The sequence below is a fragment of the Tachypleus tridentatus genome, chromosome 10, assembly GCF_004210375.1.
Source record: "Tachypleus tridentatus isolate NWPU-2018 chromosome 10, ASM421037v1, whole genome shotgun sequence".
NCBI lineage: Eukaryota > Metazoa > Arthropoda > Merostomata > Xiphosura > Limulidae > Tachypleus > Tachypleus tridentatus.
The window spans coordinates 154,515,537-154,532,723 of NC_134834.1; the positions used below are offsets into that span (position 1 = coordinate 154,515,537).

Below are 17,187 nucleotides of genomic sequence, written 5' to 3' on the forward strand. Positions count from 1 at the left end.
TGGTCCAACAAAGACACCAGCTTTGACCTTTGCCTCATACAGCTTAGGGAGAAGTCTTGAAGGTACTGGAAAGCTGCATACTCATTATCAATAGCTGTGACAAATTGTTTCCTAAGACCCAATTTTATATGCAATGGTAGGAATAACACCTTCTGGAGGTCCACTAGTGACTCACACTTGACATGTGCCTCCCTACAGAGAACTCAGTTCGTTGTGGTCAGTGCTTCCTGTTGTAGTGTGCTGTGGTGTCCCTGTTGTCCCAAAGGCAAAGATAACAAGGAAACTTGGTAAAGCGACCTTGGAGTTCCATCAGGAATGCCACCATTTTGAAGTTTTCAACAACCTCTCAGCCATACTTATTATACTTTAAGGCTTCTAGCAAAGGTGAGGTGGACTGAAAGATATTTAAATTTTAAAAGGTCTAAAATTTGTATAATATGAAATCTTACTATTCAAGCAAGCAAAAGTTGTTTGCCTCACCTTTTAGCATTTATTTGCAGTGCTCACAGGTAAAATGAGGTGCCCAGGGTTTGTCTTGATACCCGACAAGCATGTGGAAATATGTCCTGTAGGCTTCACACATTTTAGCAGGTGTTGTCACAGAGTACGTTTTCACTCTTGTCTTGATAAATTAGCCACATATGTAGGTCTATGCAGTTACTTAGGCAGCTAGAATTAAACTGAAGTGGTGAGTGGTGAGCCCGTGTGTGTAATGTATACATATAACAATGGAAAGTTCAAGAAAATTTTAAAGGGTTCAAGAAAATTCTTTATCAGCTACTCAGCACTGAATCTACCTGGAATGTTCTGGAAAATGAAATTTGAAAATTTTATTACCCGGGTCACAAAAGCAAAGTTTGAAGAGAAAAATAGGTCTTTTCCATATACTTTAGGCACAAGCAATTTGGAAATAACACTTTCTGCCCAGAAACAAGAAAAAGTAAAAATTTGTTACACAGTGTAATTCAAGACAAAGACAAATGCAAAAAACAAAGTTTAAGGGAATTAGGAAGTTATTACCCTTATAGAAGCCATTTCTGCAGAATTTTTAGAATCACAAAAGTTTATTTGATTACTAAAAATAATTTCAAGAATAGAAGTTCAGTCAGCTTGAAACTTCATTATAAAAGCACAGGTTGGGCTGCCTTTGGAATATATTGCCTTTTGATGTTGTTGATTCAACAGGATTGGGAGATTTGAATGAAAAAGAGCTTTATGAGTATTCTTTCAGTTATTATACTAAATTCAAGTAAAACTTTAAATAATAATTAGTGATAATTTATATCTTGCAGTTTTTTCATGCAGTTTTTCATTTCAAGAGTTAAATATTATTCTGTATTTGTTTATGAATGTGTTTGAAGTAAATGTATCATTTCAGATTTTGTATTTTGAGCTATCACTATTTCTTTGAATTTGTGATTGACTGAAAGGTTGGGTAAACATTTTATCATGCAGATATTTACTTCTTGAAAATGAATAACACTCCAGGATTACATCATGGCTTACATCTTTCTCGAAACTTTGAAAATGGCCATAGTTCTGACTCTTCAGGCTCACACACATCATCATCTTACATTAAAATTGGAATGGAGGGTGTGGAAACTTACACATGCAGTGAAGATTTTTCAAGTGGTTTGACAACTCCACAAAATATTCAATCAGAAACTAACATGCCCTCAAACTTTGAGGACTTCAGCTTTGTTTCTTCAACCTCTAGTGCAGCAGGTAAGTGTATTACCATTAATGTTCTTTTTTATTTATTTAATGTATTAAAATTCACAACACTGCACTTTATGTATATTTTACAAAATATTAATGTATTACCATGTAGCTATTCTAATTATATCTTAAAATGTTCTTTGGGGCTCCTTGAACATTCTATGGGAAATATTGAAATTGACCAGAACCATGTAGTTATTAATTTTTTGGTAGTAAGGAGAATGATTGAGAGATTAAAAGTGAAGCATCGGGAACAGACAAGGTGCTTTTTACCCAGGGATTTAAAGGAAGTCAAAGAGAGAAAAAAATACAATTCTCGCTCTTTCATTTTTTATAGGTGAATAAAGAATGGGCAGGTGCCTAAGGATTGGTAAGTTACTAATGCTACTCTTGAATTGTTTACCTTCTTAAGGATGATACTTCTTTGAAAGGAGAGGACAAGAATGCAATGAACTTGTATTTACAAAACTATTTGGATAAAGTGTCATACAAAAGACAAGCTAAGAAAATCACAATAATAGAGGTTGTGGAAATACTAGGGTGTTGGATGAGAGAAGGGACAATGCTATTATTAACACTGATTGTCAGACTACCTGTATTTCTGATGTATTGCCTCAGAGGTTAGTTATGTAGTAAAGAATACAGATGCCATTAAACTGTAAGATATTCATAGTTGTATTGAGAATGGTGAGGATGATGTATTACAGAAAGACTTGGTTTAACTGGTCTGTTGTAGATAAATGATATTTGATGAGTGGAAAGTAAAGAACTTATCATAATTTGGATCACACATTTTATGTGGATGGGAACACTCATTATTTGATTGGATAATAGGATCTTAGCATAGTGATAAAAAAGTCATTCAAAATATTGAAGCAATGCTGTATCACTTGTACTGAAGCAAATGGATTTTTCAGTGTATATGTAGACATAATAATAGGTAGGCCAACAATGATTTATAAGCATAAAGAAAAATTTTATTGATGGTGGAACATACTACATGTTTTGACAGAACATTGGCCTACATTCTTCAGGTCTAATCAGCACTGAGCAATACAAGGTTTATATATCATCACAAAGACAAAAGACACCGGTATTAAATGCCATAGAAATGATGATTGGATATCGATGGATGTCAGGTCAGGTCAGAAGTATGAACAGTGAATACATTTTACCAAATATGGCTGTTGCTAGAGCCATTAACCCATTTTCGTGAAACATTATTTGTTTTGTTGATTTCTGTAGTTTTTAAATAATCTTACTTTTTTAGTTTTGGGTTGTTTTATGAAGATAATTTTATTCCAAACTATTTTATATTTTAGGACTTGTTTCATGTTGTTGATAAGGCAGATATCTGGAATTCATCTCTGTGCATGTGGCCTTGGTGTTCCTTGCATCTTGATTCTAAGGAATATGACACCTGTGCTATGCATTTTTTTCCACATTCATGTGGGATACTGAGTATGCCTTGTTTTTGTTTTTTACAGTAGGGATTCTTTTAGATTAGAAAGTATGGTGTGAATCTTATGTGAAGGTTTGAACACAATTTTTGCATCAATGTTTAAATTACTAAAATTGCTAGTAATTTCTTTAGCAGTTTTTGGCATAAAAGGGAATGAAACAAACTGAAGATATATTTGGGTTTTTTTAGATGAATGGTTAGAGTTAACATATTTTTCACTGTTTGGACATTTGATATGAACTTTATCTATGATATTTGGATTGAAACCTCTAGATAGTGTAATTTTCTTTAGGTAGTTTAATTCAATAAGTGAATCACTGTGAATTGCAAAGTTGTATAGTATGAATTACGTAGATGAAGTAGGAGGATGTTTTCTTTGATATTTTATGAATATATCTTATGTGTGATGACATGGTGATAGCCAGAGATTTCATGTATGTACAGGAAGTACCTTTTATTATCTCATTTTGTATTTACTTCTAAAAGGATGTGTTGGAGTCTATTTTGTTGTCAAAATTACAACATTATGTGTTTAAAAATTCATTGAAATTGAGTAAGTAGTGTCTCTTTCCCACATCACCATGTACTGAAGATATTGTTTATGTATCTTTACCAGAATTTAGGTTTCTTGATATTTATGAATTTGTTCCCAAACAGTTCTTTTAAGATTTGCACTTTTAAGGCTACAATTTTGAAGGGAAAGGGGGATCTGATTATTTTATTTATAAACCTGGCCATGTTTAAACAGTATTCTGTGATACTGATAAAGTGTTATGTTACAGGATTGTCTTTTAGTTTTTGTTTCATACAGTCTAAAGCTTGTTCTACAGGTATTGAGGTAAATAAGGATCTTATGTTGAAAGATACTAATATATCTTGATTTATTTTGAAGTTTCTGATTTTATTGACAAAATCTAGTGGAGTGTTTTTGGGAGAATAGGGATTGGTTTCATGTACAAGATTTAATCTTTTAACTGAGAATTTAGCAACATTTTGTAAGGAATGAGTTTGTAAGGAATATTTTTTTTGTTTGTAGGAAGGGCATAAACATGGGGATAATAATGTGAGAGGATAAAATAATTTTTTTTATTTAGCAGTGAAGATAGGGCAACTTTTAACTAACTTTTGCTATATGAAAGAACCTTCTTGACAGGATTGCATTTCAGTATGGTGTAAGATCTGTATTTGATAATGTGTTGAAACCTATTTTGTTATGTAATTTATCTACAGCTATGATACAACTGCCTTTGTCAGTTCTTGTGTGTATTTGTTATTATATTTTGATGCTTTTAGAGTGTTGGCTTCATTTTTTATTAATGTTATATTTTAATTTTTCTCCTTCTGTGTAGTAAGTCTGGAGTGTATGTTAATTTGATTTTTTTAGCTTCATTGAAATTTACATTTAAAGAGTTGATACTACATAATGTGATAGCAAATATTTGTTTAATAGGTACATTTCAAAGTTAAACAGCAAAGGACACATGATTTGAATTAAACTAGGATGATTTTGGAGGTTTTACAGTTGAGCAGGAATCATAGATCTTCTTGTTTCTGTCAGTGTTTGTTCTGAGTTTAGTGTTTAAGGTTGAAAATATAATTCAAAAACAAGTTTACAGTTTTAATAGTTATCACTAAAAAGCATTTTAAGTAACATCTTCAAGTTAGAAGTACAACTGTACTGAAAACACTTAGAACTTACTAATAATTGAATTGTGGAAAATTGGAACAGACTTAATTATGTCAGCTGATTTAGATCAACCAGCATTGAAGCAAATATAAGAGCCAACTTAAAAAATACCAAAAAACTCAAGAGCTTACAGAGAACCAGAAAGAAGAGGTAAACATTTTCCAATCTATTAATATTCCTACTTCAGTTTTAAGTATCTTGAGTGAATTATTAACTGATAATCAAATTTATGAGTTATAATTAGGTGTAAACATTGCTGTTAAACCTAGAAGTCTTCCTATCTAACAAATTGTTGCTACCACAGAATCTAACATACACTCTAGACTTATGGCATATAAGGACAAAAAATTAAAACTTAACTTTTACAGAAATTAAGCCAGCATTGTAAAAGAATTGAAATTTAGCAACAATATATATGTGACAAAAGTAATTGCACTGTAGTTGTAGATACATCATATGAAGCAGGTGTCAGTGTTATTAAAAGACATTTTATACTGTACTCAAAGGTGACCCTGTCAACAAAGTTCTCTCAAACATTTAAAATTAGATAAAAGTTGCTGTATCTTTACTGCTAAAGAAAACATTTTTCTTATCCTCACCTCTTTTTTTTTTTATGCCCTTCGAAAAATTCGAAATGATGACATTTCTTACATACCTATAATATCTAGCATATATTTCTAAATTCTTAGTTAATAGATTAAACACTCTACTTGAGACCAACCCCTGTTCTCTCAAAAACTCTCTAGGCTTTGCCAGTAGAATCAGAAACTTGAAACTGAACCAAGAAGATATAAGTATCTTTCAATACAAAATCTTTATTTACCTCAATATCTGTAGAACAATCCTTACACTGTTTAAAAGAAAAACCAGAAGACAGTCCTGTAACAGAACACTTTATCAATCTGCTTTATTTTATGTAAGATGGTCAGTTTTACAAACAAAATAATGAATTAATGATGGGTTCTCCTTTTTCCTTTCTACTTAGTGATCTCTACATGTCTTCAGAAGAACTGTTTGGAAGCAGATTCATGCACCTGAAATTTGGTTAAGATATATAAACAGTATCTTCAGAGATGCTACTCTATTTCATTGAATCCTTAAAACTTTTAGATGTAAATGTAAAAAGAGAAAATAAAAAAGTTCTCACCAGTATATACAAGTAACCCCACTCTGTCACCATGCTGCCACACAAAAGATCTAATTATCACCTATCACAGAAAATATCCTCCTACTTCATGTATGTAAATCATGCTATACAAAATTGCACCCACAAAGAAGACTTATTTATTGAATTGAACTACCTAAAGAGTATAGCACCATCTAAAGCTTTCAACTCCAATGTCATGCATAGTTTACATCAAACTTCAAAACAAAATATTATATTAACTCTAACCTTTAACCTATAAACAACACAAAATATAGTCAGTTTGTTTTGTTCCCTTTGTGCCAGAAATTGATAATGAAATTAAAAGTCTTTTTAGTAATTTGAACATAGATGCAAAAGCTGTATTCAAACCTTTGCATAAAATTAACACCTTACTACCTAACCCAAAATAATCATTATTGACAGAACAAAAACAAGGCATACATTGCATCCTACAAATACAGGGCAGATGTCACATACCTTAAAAGTAAATCCTAAGGACACCAAAGAAGTGAATTTGAGATATCTGTCTTAACTTATAATTAATATGAAACAGGTCACAAAATACCTTGGGGTGAAGTTCTTATCTTATGCCAACCCAAAACTAAAAAAAGAAAGATTGTTTAGAAACAATAGAAATCATCAAAGCAAATGATCTCTAATTAAACTGTAATAATGGTCCTAACAACATTAGTCATCTTTGATGAGGTGTAGTCACCATTTATAAACTTGATATCTGCCTACGTCCTGTCACCTACTTACACCATTTTCATCACATTTAATCCCTGTTTCTTTAGTCTTTGTAATGTGCTACATATAATTTATATTGGATGAATCTGATTTATTATGTTATGTACACTAGGTGTTAACATTTCAGATAGTCAGAAATTTAAACTCAGAAGTTAATTAATATGCATCAGATTTATGATACTTGCTAACAAGATTGATACACAATTTTTTTTCTTAACACAAGTATATTTTAATATACAAACAACAATAACTTTTATTTTAATGGTTATTACAAATAGTTATTATAAATATTGGTGTATATACAAGAGTTTTACAAATGTACAAACTTCTGTCTGGTCTGGAATTGAAAATTTATCAATGGTCCAGCTCCACAATGAGCAAATTAATTATGAGTTGAAATTATTACACCTTGCTTAACCTAGCTAGTTGTCTTTCTTTGACTGGCCTCACACTGCTTATAGAAATACTAACATCCGAAGTTAATTCATTTAAGTTTGTAATGTTTGAAATCTATAAATGTTCCTGGTCAGATCAAATTACAGAGTCTGAGGCTTGTAGTATACTGACTGTAGTAATAAAAAATATTTTCTTTACTTCTCTCAGGTAGATTTTTGAACGCTCAACATTATCCAAAGATACGCCAGTGTTTTCATAAGATGTGTGTGTATAATGTTGATTCTTGCTCTTGAGAATCTTCCACAAATTTAAAGAACAGATGAGACTTGCACAGTACACATCCAACAACATATGTCACATGCTTCAGACTCAAAGTTAGGTATTAAAATAAATGCATAGCAGTAAATTCATTATAAATGATACATAAACCTTGTGTTGCTTAGTTCCAATCACACTTGAAGAAGATAGAACAATGTTCTGTTGAAACCTGTAGTATGTTCAATCATCAATAAAATTTTTCTTTATGCTTATAGATAAAGAGACCAAAACTGTATACAGTGTTTCAAGTGAAACCTAACTGATCATATTGACTTACAGGAGAGGTTTCAGAAGATGTTTGTTTGAATGATTTCATAGATTAAGGGGTTAACTTGTGGATATGATTTGAGATTTATTTTCTTTTGAGAGAGGAAAGGTAACAGATTATCTTATCAGGAACCATGATAGTGGTTCGTGATAGGGATTCCAAAGAATTGCATAGAATATTGAGGGAAAAAGCAACTTGTATAGTAAAGTTTCAGTTCAAACAACTCTTTAAAACCTTAACTATTGATTGCTAAGACTGTGGACACTATAAAAAGTGTAAAAAGAAAGGATGCATGTTGGATTTACAAGGAAAAGAAAATTCACTCCAAATTGTCCATTTGTAATTATTATTATTATTATTGTGCTACTTACAATAGACATTGCTGGGTTTATTGCACACATACTTTTATAAAATACTGAATAATGTGCAGTGCAAATCTTAGATGTATTGAAAAGCTGATTTGTTTCTTATATATTTTAAATGAGGTAAAAACATCATAATTCTAATGTAAAAGATGTTTTCATTACCGTTTGAAGTTAGCTTTCATGCAAATATCTGGTTTCCTTTGAAAAGCTTAAGTATTGGATGAAACAGGAATTACTAGCTAGTGATAGATGAACATTAGATGACTTGTAACATGGATACTTAATGTTTTGCACACTATACAGTCAGTGTTTCTGGAGAGCCAACCTCTATATTATTAAAAGATTGAAGGAGAAAAAAAATGAATATATATAATATTAAAATTATTAAATGTAGTTGTAGAATAGTTACTTTAACAGACGCAAAGGCTTTTTCAAAGCAATGTTCGACATGTATGTTTTATTTAAAAAGCCTATTTTTCTATTTGTAAAATTAAATTTTACACCTAATGAAGGTTGTGTTTCAGTTTAGGCATATATTTTCCCATTGATATGCATTATATATAGAGAATTGTGCTACACAGAAATTATAAATACATTTCTGTGATTATCTCCAGCTGTAATTTAACATTTTACTTCTCAAACTAATGTGATGAAATTGTCAATAGTTACAGTAAATTATCATGAACTGTATCAGCTGTCTGCTTGCCATGTTTATTATCATTACGATATCAAGTAATCCTTTGCCCATTGTTGAGCATCCTTAAATAAAAAAACATCTGAAATAACATCTTCATGCTGGTGATACAACTCTATTGAAAACACCAATTTCTTATTAACAAGTCAACTCTTGAAAACTTTTTCACTGAACAATGTGAGATAATATATATGTGCTTAAGACATAAGAACAAGTGAGATGTTTAGAATGTTTAAAAGAGGTGTTGGGTGATGTCATAAAAATAGTTAATTTTATAAAATCAAGACCACTCAATGCTGGGATCTTCAATTTACTCTGTAAGGATATGGGAAGTTTGCATAAATAGTTACTGCTTCATACTGGAGTCTGATGGCTTTCTCAGGGAAGAGTGCTTGCTCAGTTTTACGAATTGCATGAGAAGATAAGTTTCTTTTTATCTGAATGGCATTTTGAACTTGCATACAAATTAAGGGATAAATACTGGATGCAGAAAGTGGCTTACCTTTTGGATGTATTTGTCCAACTAAATGAAGTGAATGCTACAATGCAGGGTACTAGGGTAATGTACTTCAAAGCCAAGGGTAAAATGGAAGTGCTTCAATGTAAGCTAAAACTTTTTGGGTGAATGTATACTTATGGAAGAACTTGATTGCTTCAAAAATCTGTGATTTTTACTTATGAATGAAATTTCTTTAAGTGAAGATGCAAAAGTATCAGTCTTGCAGCACATATCTGATTTGTGTACAGTTACTGAGAATACTTCCCTCCTCATTTAGAAAAATTACTGGGGTTTCAAAATCACTTTGTTGACTCTGCAAATACCAATGATTTGCCTTTGAAAGTGAAAGAACAGCTTATAGAAATTTCAGTTGATTACACCCTAAAAACAAATTTCAGCAGGAAGAAATTACAAAATTTTGGATTAAAATGGCCATGGAAATACCCTGAAATAAGTAACTGAGCTTTGAAAATTTTTATTCATTTTCCATCAACATTTTCACAGTAAAACAGATACAAAAACCAAATTTAGAAATAGGCTAAATGTTGAAAATGATTTGCTTTTACAGGTAACAAGCATAATTCCAAATATTGGATTACTTTGAGTCATTTTTTTTTAGTCATTTGAAGAAGGTAGATACTTCCAATGGAAGTACTGTCTTCTGTTTGCTGAACATCTTTTGAACCATCCTTCATTTCACATTTATACAGATGGTTCAAAATCGGGTGACTGTGAGCTCTGCTATGGTTTTGTTGGGATTTGGTGGTTGCACACAGGATCCTTTCTACAGTTTCTGTGTTCACTGCCAAATTGTACACCATTTCTCTTGCCTTAAATCACTTAGAAGCTATGCAGCACAGGAACTATATTTTTATATCAATTTGCCTGGCTCCAAAATCGCTTCACATTAGTTCTCACCCTGCTTTTGTCAATATTGAAAACCAACTGGTCCATTTCTCTTTATTTTCTATTTCTGTCCAGTTTTTCTGGATACCAGGCCATGTTGGTATTCACAGGAATGAGCTCACTATCACCACAGCTAAATCTGTCTGCTCTGGCACTATCACTGCTGTGCCTGTTCCATACATGGACTATGGTCCTGTATTTAAAGCTCAGCTCTGTGCCATTTGACAGTCGAGTTGGAGTGAGCAACGTGAAAACAAGCTCTTCAATAAAACCCTTCATTGGACTTTGGCCATCTTGCTTCCATAAGGTTTGAAAAGAGGAAGTTGATCTAACTAGACTAAGCATTGGCCACAATTTTTTAACTCATTGTTTTCTTTTATCTGGTACTGATGCACCAATGTGTTGTCTGTGTGACACTCAGGTCACAATAAGTCACCTTTTGCTGTTTTGCCATCATTACGACTCTCAATGACAGCAGCATTTTAAACATGTTCTGTTCTTTATCTTTAATGTTAGGCAGTGTTATTGGTGATGGTGACACTGTCCACCTTAGAAATTATTTTAATTTTAAAAGGACAATTGACCTTTTTAATTCTATTTAAGGTTTTATCCAATGTTGGGCCACTGTTTTTGTTTTAACTTAATATCCCTTTACACTTTATAATACTTTCACTGTTATTTTGTTACCAGTTGTTTGGCACAGATAGCTTAGTTGCTTTGCACCATAAAAAGCCAAATAAGAACAACTACAGTTACAAGTGGCAGTAGAAGTTTTTTAAGAGGTTGTAACTTCATTGTATTGGTCATTGTTTATATAACATTTGGAATATTGTGTTCACTCTTGGTTTTTAACTTGGGAAGAATAATGAAGGGCTAGAAAGAACTAAGTGGTGTAGGGCTAGTAGGATGATAACTGTAATAGAAAAGTTGTCGTATGAGGACAGGTTAAAATCTCTGAAAGTATTTTCATTTAATAGAATTCACGGTGTTAGAGAAAAATGTAGGTTTAAGAAATTTTGATAGAAATTAATAAAAACCCTTTAACCTGAGTGCTTTTGAAAGGTGGACCATTATTTTTCAAGGGATCTAATTGAGGTATTAAAAACTAAGGAAATTGATAATCTTGATACATTAATTAATGTGTGTGTGCTTATTGGTGAGAATATTGGGAATAGGGAACATAGAGTTTGGGAGGATAAGAGTCATTCAGCTTAGGAAATTTGCAACTACTCTTTTAAACTCATGTGAAGTGCTGATCTCTATTACATTTTAGATTAGCTCATTCATGAAGTCAATCAACTAATTAAAAAATAAACTTTCCTTTATAAATCTTAAGCTTGTATCCTGTTATTCTGTTATCTTCATTTATGTGGGGATTTTATACTACATCCTGTTACAGTCAAATAATTTAATTAACCCATTCAAAGTTGTAAACACACTAGTGAATGTAATTAGTATTTGACAATTGGCATTTTGTTATTTGTATCATACAAAGGCTCACAACAGATATCCTTTCATCCATATTATAAATCAGGATTTACTAAAGTTGCATTTACTTTGCATTTAAGTACTGATTTCTGTCTGATTCATCAATGTTTTCTGAAATCATGTTTCCATACATTTCACTTAAATTTTCATTCCAAAACATACCTTGTTTTTAAAAACATCTTTACTTGTTTATGAAGGTGTAAAGTACCTTTGTACTTTTTGTATTGTCCTTACCTACAGTATGTAATGGAGTATATTTCCAGCTGTCATTACTAATCATGAATTATATATATTTTATTTGCAGAAACACAAAGCAACAAAACACCTTTGAATATTGAAAATAAAATACTTTTGATGACAGATAACAAACAGTACATAAAACATTTTACAACCTATTCTGAGATACAGGGATAAATTTATAGAAAATGTTATACAAGTACTTATTATACCATCTAATAGATTTACTTTTACACATTTAATATATACTTTTGTTTTTATGCATGTGATGTGTATTGTTGGATGTGTATCACACAAGTCCTGCATGTTCTCTAAATTTGTAGAAGATTCTCAAGAGCAAGAATCAACAATATGTAGTGTATTTTCAACCATTGGTGAATGCTATAAATGTGATTAATGCTTATTAATTGTAAAATTACAGAATTTGATCAGGAACATTTAAATTTTTAACTTTACCAACCATTCAACTTCAGAGAATTAACTTCCTACATTAGTACTTCTATGAGGACATTAGATATCTGTCTTACTCTGTGATAAGTGAGCTTATAAATCATATTAGACCAAACAAGAATAGAGCTAGCTGGCATTCCCATCAAGCTAAGTATATCTGTGCCTCATGGACCTGGACTATTGTTGAAACATTAAGTACCAGATCAGATAAAAGACTGAATATTTTTGAGAGTTTGTAAAATTTTTATATATAATTAATTCTTTGTATTAACTATTTGCAATAACTGTTATTGCAACTTATTTTTTTTTATATATTAAAATATATTTGTGTTAAGGAAGAAGATTGTGTGTATCAGTCTTGTTGTCAAATATCATAAGTTTGTTACATATTGAAATTCAGTTAACTTCTAAATTAAAATACAAACTTTCAGTTATTTGAAAATATGACATAATGTACATAACATAATAAATTGGATTTGTCTGAGGTAAATTATAACACATAACATAATAAATTGGGGGCTTGTGCCTGAGATTTGAATCAGAGACAAAATTTGTTCTAAGTTAATGTCAAAACATAATTTACATTTATCAGTGCCAAGAAGATTTGACCATGTCTGATTATCAAGATCACCTTCCCCCTTTGAATAACTAGAAAAATATAACAAAAATGAATTGTTTGAAATTGCCAAAATCTTTTATGAGAGTATATTGTTGAAATATTAGTTGATGATGATTTGTTTCATGGGGAAGCATTAGGGGAATACTTTAGTGTCTCCACTAGCCAATCAGTGTTGAGTGATAAAGATAAGTTAGAAATCCAGGCAAAATTCCAACAAATTTAGCTTAAATAGTTCATATCGAAGCTGAGAAAAAGAGCTAGCCTGTATCAAAGCTCAGAAAAAGCAAACCTGTATCACAGCCAAAAATAGGAAGTAAACATTTTGGGGCTGAACAAGCATGTATCAAGGCCAAGAAAGAAATTAGGATGAAATAAATGGGAATTAGACTCAACTCTGTTCATCCAAGGCAAAATGACAATGTTGAACTTAACTGATATATTAAAGCACCACCATTTAATGAAAATGAAATTGACATATACTTCCAACATTTTGAATAATTTGCCTGAACCATGAAATAACCTATTGAAACATGGTTATTATTATTATAGTGTTTTAATTGGGAAAGGACAAGAAGTTTGTGCTGCTCTGACAACTTCAAAACTTATTTGGATGAAAAGATAGTTTAAACACTACAGAAAGCAGCTGCTCTTTTGATAATGATGCTTTAACACACAAAACCACTTTTCATAAAAATACATTTCTGCCAGATCAGCAAAATCCTGTTCTTGCTCAATCACTAAAGTTGAGAATTTTTCTAAAAATCCAGCTCCTCTAATTCAAAAGCTTCTGACATTCAGGATACAACTTTACTAAAGCCTGCCTGTCTGTTTGAGAAAAAAACCTGGTTATGTAACATAATAAATCAGACTTTTCCAAGATAAATTATAATACGTAACAATCTGCACAGTAAATGTGGAAATATTAACATATATACTAAGGTCTATGGTTTTTAAAACTGACTATGAGTATACTTGTAGGACTGAGTGCACTAGATTCTGCCACTGAGAGTATACTCATAGAAAAGATAAAGCTATTTTATAGTTAACAGAATAATGGTAGTGTCCCAGATAATGCAACAAACAATCTTCAAACAGTTTGTGGAACATAAATCTATGTAATAATTGTGATCCTTATTTATTGTATAATATTTGCTCAAATGAAATTCCCTAAGGTGCACAGACACAATGTTTTCATAAAGCTCACTTCAACATAGACTAAAGAAGAGATGGTTAAAATATGAACATAAACAATTATAATAGAAATAGGATTATTTTACATGATTCATGGCACTATTTGATGAGGTCTGAATCAATAAATATTTTTCAAAATATATGATTTTATTCTTTTGTTGTTACATGAACTAATTAGTTCTCACATCATAAGCAAATGATAGAATGTAATAAGGTCCAGTAAATGATTATGTATGTTCCTTTGTCTTCTTGTTTTATCTTTCTGTTATTGAGGCACATGTTGTTTGAAACAATTTTCCCAACAAAGGGCTGGTTTTTCAGGGTAGATATCACACCTGTAGTGGCTTTCTTCTCTCCTCTCAGCCTTTGTGCAGTCATGACATGGTTTGTTTGGAATCTCTATCTTTTCTGTGAGCAGCAAATGTATGAAACAATGAAATTATTTATATTTTGGAATTGGAGTTGCATGCTGACCCTACACTTGAAGACCTGCCTTGGCATTTCACAGAAGATGAATTGTTACCTGTTTAAAAGTTTCAAGTGTTATTTGCTGTCCCCTACTTTCATTGTCCAGGATTTGGGCATTCAGAAGAAATATTTTAATGGTGTGAAGGGTAATCCTTTTATATCCTCTTGTGGTCTTTTTTAGAGCTGAGTAATACACCATTTGGTCAGATCTATCTATCCATAACATGCCATTGTTGTAGTTATGGATATTTTCTTGAAATTTTAGTTGATTTGTGGCACCAACTATCTTCACTCTGTGCATGTTGCTAATTGTGAGCATGTCCAATTTGTCCTACCATTTACAAACTACCACTGATGCTTACCATTTCCATTCCTGTTCATCCTTCAACATTTTCCTGACCACATCCATTAGATTATTTTTATGGTCAGACTGAAGTGTTCTACATACATAGGTTGATTGCTCAGTCAGATTTTTCTCCATATTCACAGAATATTTGTAATAATTGTAATATTTATCTGTGTATAAACATGATCTTTGTCTAGGTTATCAGGTATCAGAATAAGTAAAGCAGCTGCAACTTTTACCATACTGGTATCTTCATCAACAGAAGCTTGAAAGTATACATGAATTTTCAGCACCAGACTTTATGATTTGCAGTTGATAGGGTTTGGTTTCATACTTGTGGTGTTTATTTTTGATATGTTGCCAAAACAAGAGCCTGTCACACCAAAGTACCATGGCCTCATTGATAGTAAACAGTAAATGTGGACCATTTCATAATTGAAGTGATCTAGGAGAAGTCATTCCTTATACAAATGATCATTGTGGGATTGGGAATTGTCTGTGGAATGCCAAAAGAGCACTTGAAAGTAGTTGAGACTCATCACTGTAAATTGATGTATTGTATGAAATATCAGTACTTCAGTAGTGCTCTGAGGTAGGTAGGGTGTTTGAGCTCATGTGAATCAACAAGGTATTAAACATTGTTGTTGCATCATTGTTCTCCCATTATTTTAGTTGTGGTTCTCTTCACAGTGGTCACTGTTTGATTATTTCGGCTGTTGCATGTGCATTTGTTTCTGGGATCATAATGTCCAGTAACTGTGGAATAAGGAGTAGGTCAAAGTACCATATGAACCATTTTGTGACTGGATTCTAAGACTGAAGTTTTCATTGTTTCATTGAAAGTGAAACTAGTGGGTCTTTGACCAATTATGCAATAAGACAGTGGAGTTCACATTTTCAACTTTCCTGCCTAGTGCTGGATCAGAGGCCACTCTTTCCTGAACTGGTCTAGCAAATCTATTTCCACCACCACTTGTTTTTGCTCTACAAATGTGTGGTTGTCTGGTTCAGACCTCATGAACTTTAGGTCTTCTACATACTGTCAGTACTCTGTTGTCATTACTTAATGAATATTAGTTGCCAATTAGTACTAGACTGGTTATTGCTGCTATTATCAGTTGTCATTTTTATCTGAAAATTGCTCTCATCTAAGGGCATTTCTGTAGTCCCATCATCAGACTCTATATCTTGATCATAATTGTCATTGTTAGTAGTTCTCTTTTCAGAAGATTTGCAACTTGATCTGCATTTAACTCTGCCATTTGTAAGGGTAATGACAGTGGAAACAAAGAAAAAAGTGGTACACAGCATATGATTGCCAGTTGCAGAAACTTTTGCAATATGGTGCTATAAATAGTGCTACAAGATAATTCATTCCTGGTGTACAAAACAGAAAATCTGGTCCCACCACCAGCTATGAGTTTTTCATAACATGGTAATTCCCCACCATTGTGTTAGAAGTAAAGCATATACATGCATACTTTATTTGGCAAATGGAATGGATATATACTGTAAAAGTCAGTGTGTTAACAGTTTATGTAGTAAGTATATCATGCTCTGAAATATTTAAATCTATTTTATTTTATAATTTAACAGTATAATAGTGTATCTGATATTTATAAATTGACTTATTAACATTTAAGCCAGTGCTTAGAATTGCCACTAAAGCTATTTGTCAATAATATGTAACAGTGCATATTAGGCATTTCTAGATACAGCTTACTTCTGAGTAGGATGAGATTTCAAATTGAGATAGTCAACATTTAACTGTACAATTTATATCCATAAAACATAAAAAAGTAAGGTATAAATGAACATGGTGAACAGTTGTGAAAAGTGATTGTGTTGGAAATTCTATTTATTCTTAAGTTCAAAGGTTAAACTTATGAAACTTTACATTCTTTTTGTGGGTCATGTGAAATTAACTTGTACATAAAATCAGTTTTTTGTTTTTTTAATACAGATTTAAAGGGTTTATCAGGCTCACTTGATAGCCTTAATCCCCAAGGTTCTGTTAAGTATAGAAGGAAAAACAACGTACCTGGTGCTGCATTCTTTGAACAGCATGGGTTTGGTTGGCTGGTTGAGGAAGATAGTACTGATAGAGAGGAGGAAGACAAACCATTGCTGTAAGTTTAATAATATTTTTAGCTATTTTAGCTAATTTGAATTAAACTTCT

At 31.9% G+C, this 17,187-nt stretch overlaps 1 protein-coding gene across 5 annotated transcripts in view; it reads left to right on the plus strand.

Moving 5' to 3' along the window:
• The window catches only part of LOC143230682 (protein YIPF4-like), a 61,515-nt gene that overhangs the window by 7,761 nt on the left and 36,567 nt on the right, over nucleotides 1-17,187 (plus strand). For 3 of the 5 annotated variants that reach the window (XM_076464651.1, XM_076464653.1, XM_076464652.1), the window contains 2 exons: nucleotides 1,538-1,725; nucleotides 16,971-17,136. In XM_076464651.1, coding sequence (XP_076320766.1) covers nucleotides 1,538-1,725; nucleotides 16,971-17,136 — 354 coding nt within the window. Of the gene's footprint in view, nucleotides 1-1,455; nucleotides 1,726-16,970; nucleotides 17,137-17,187 lie in introns of all 5 variants that reach the window. The other 2 variants (XM_076464649.1, XM_076464650.1) reach the window with 1 other exon arrangement.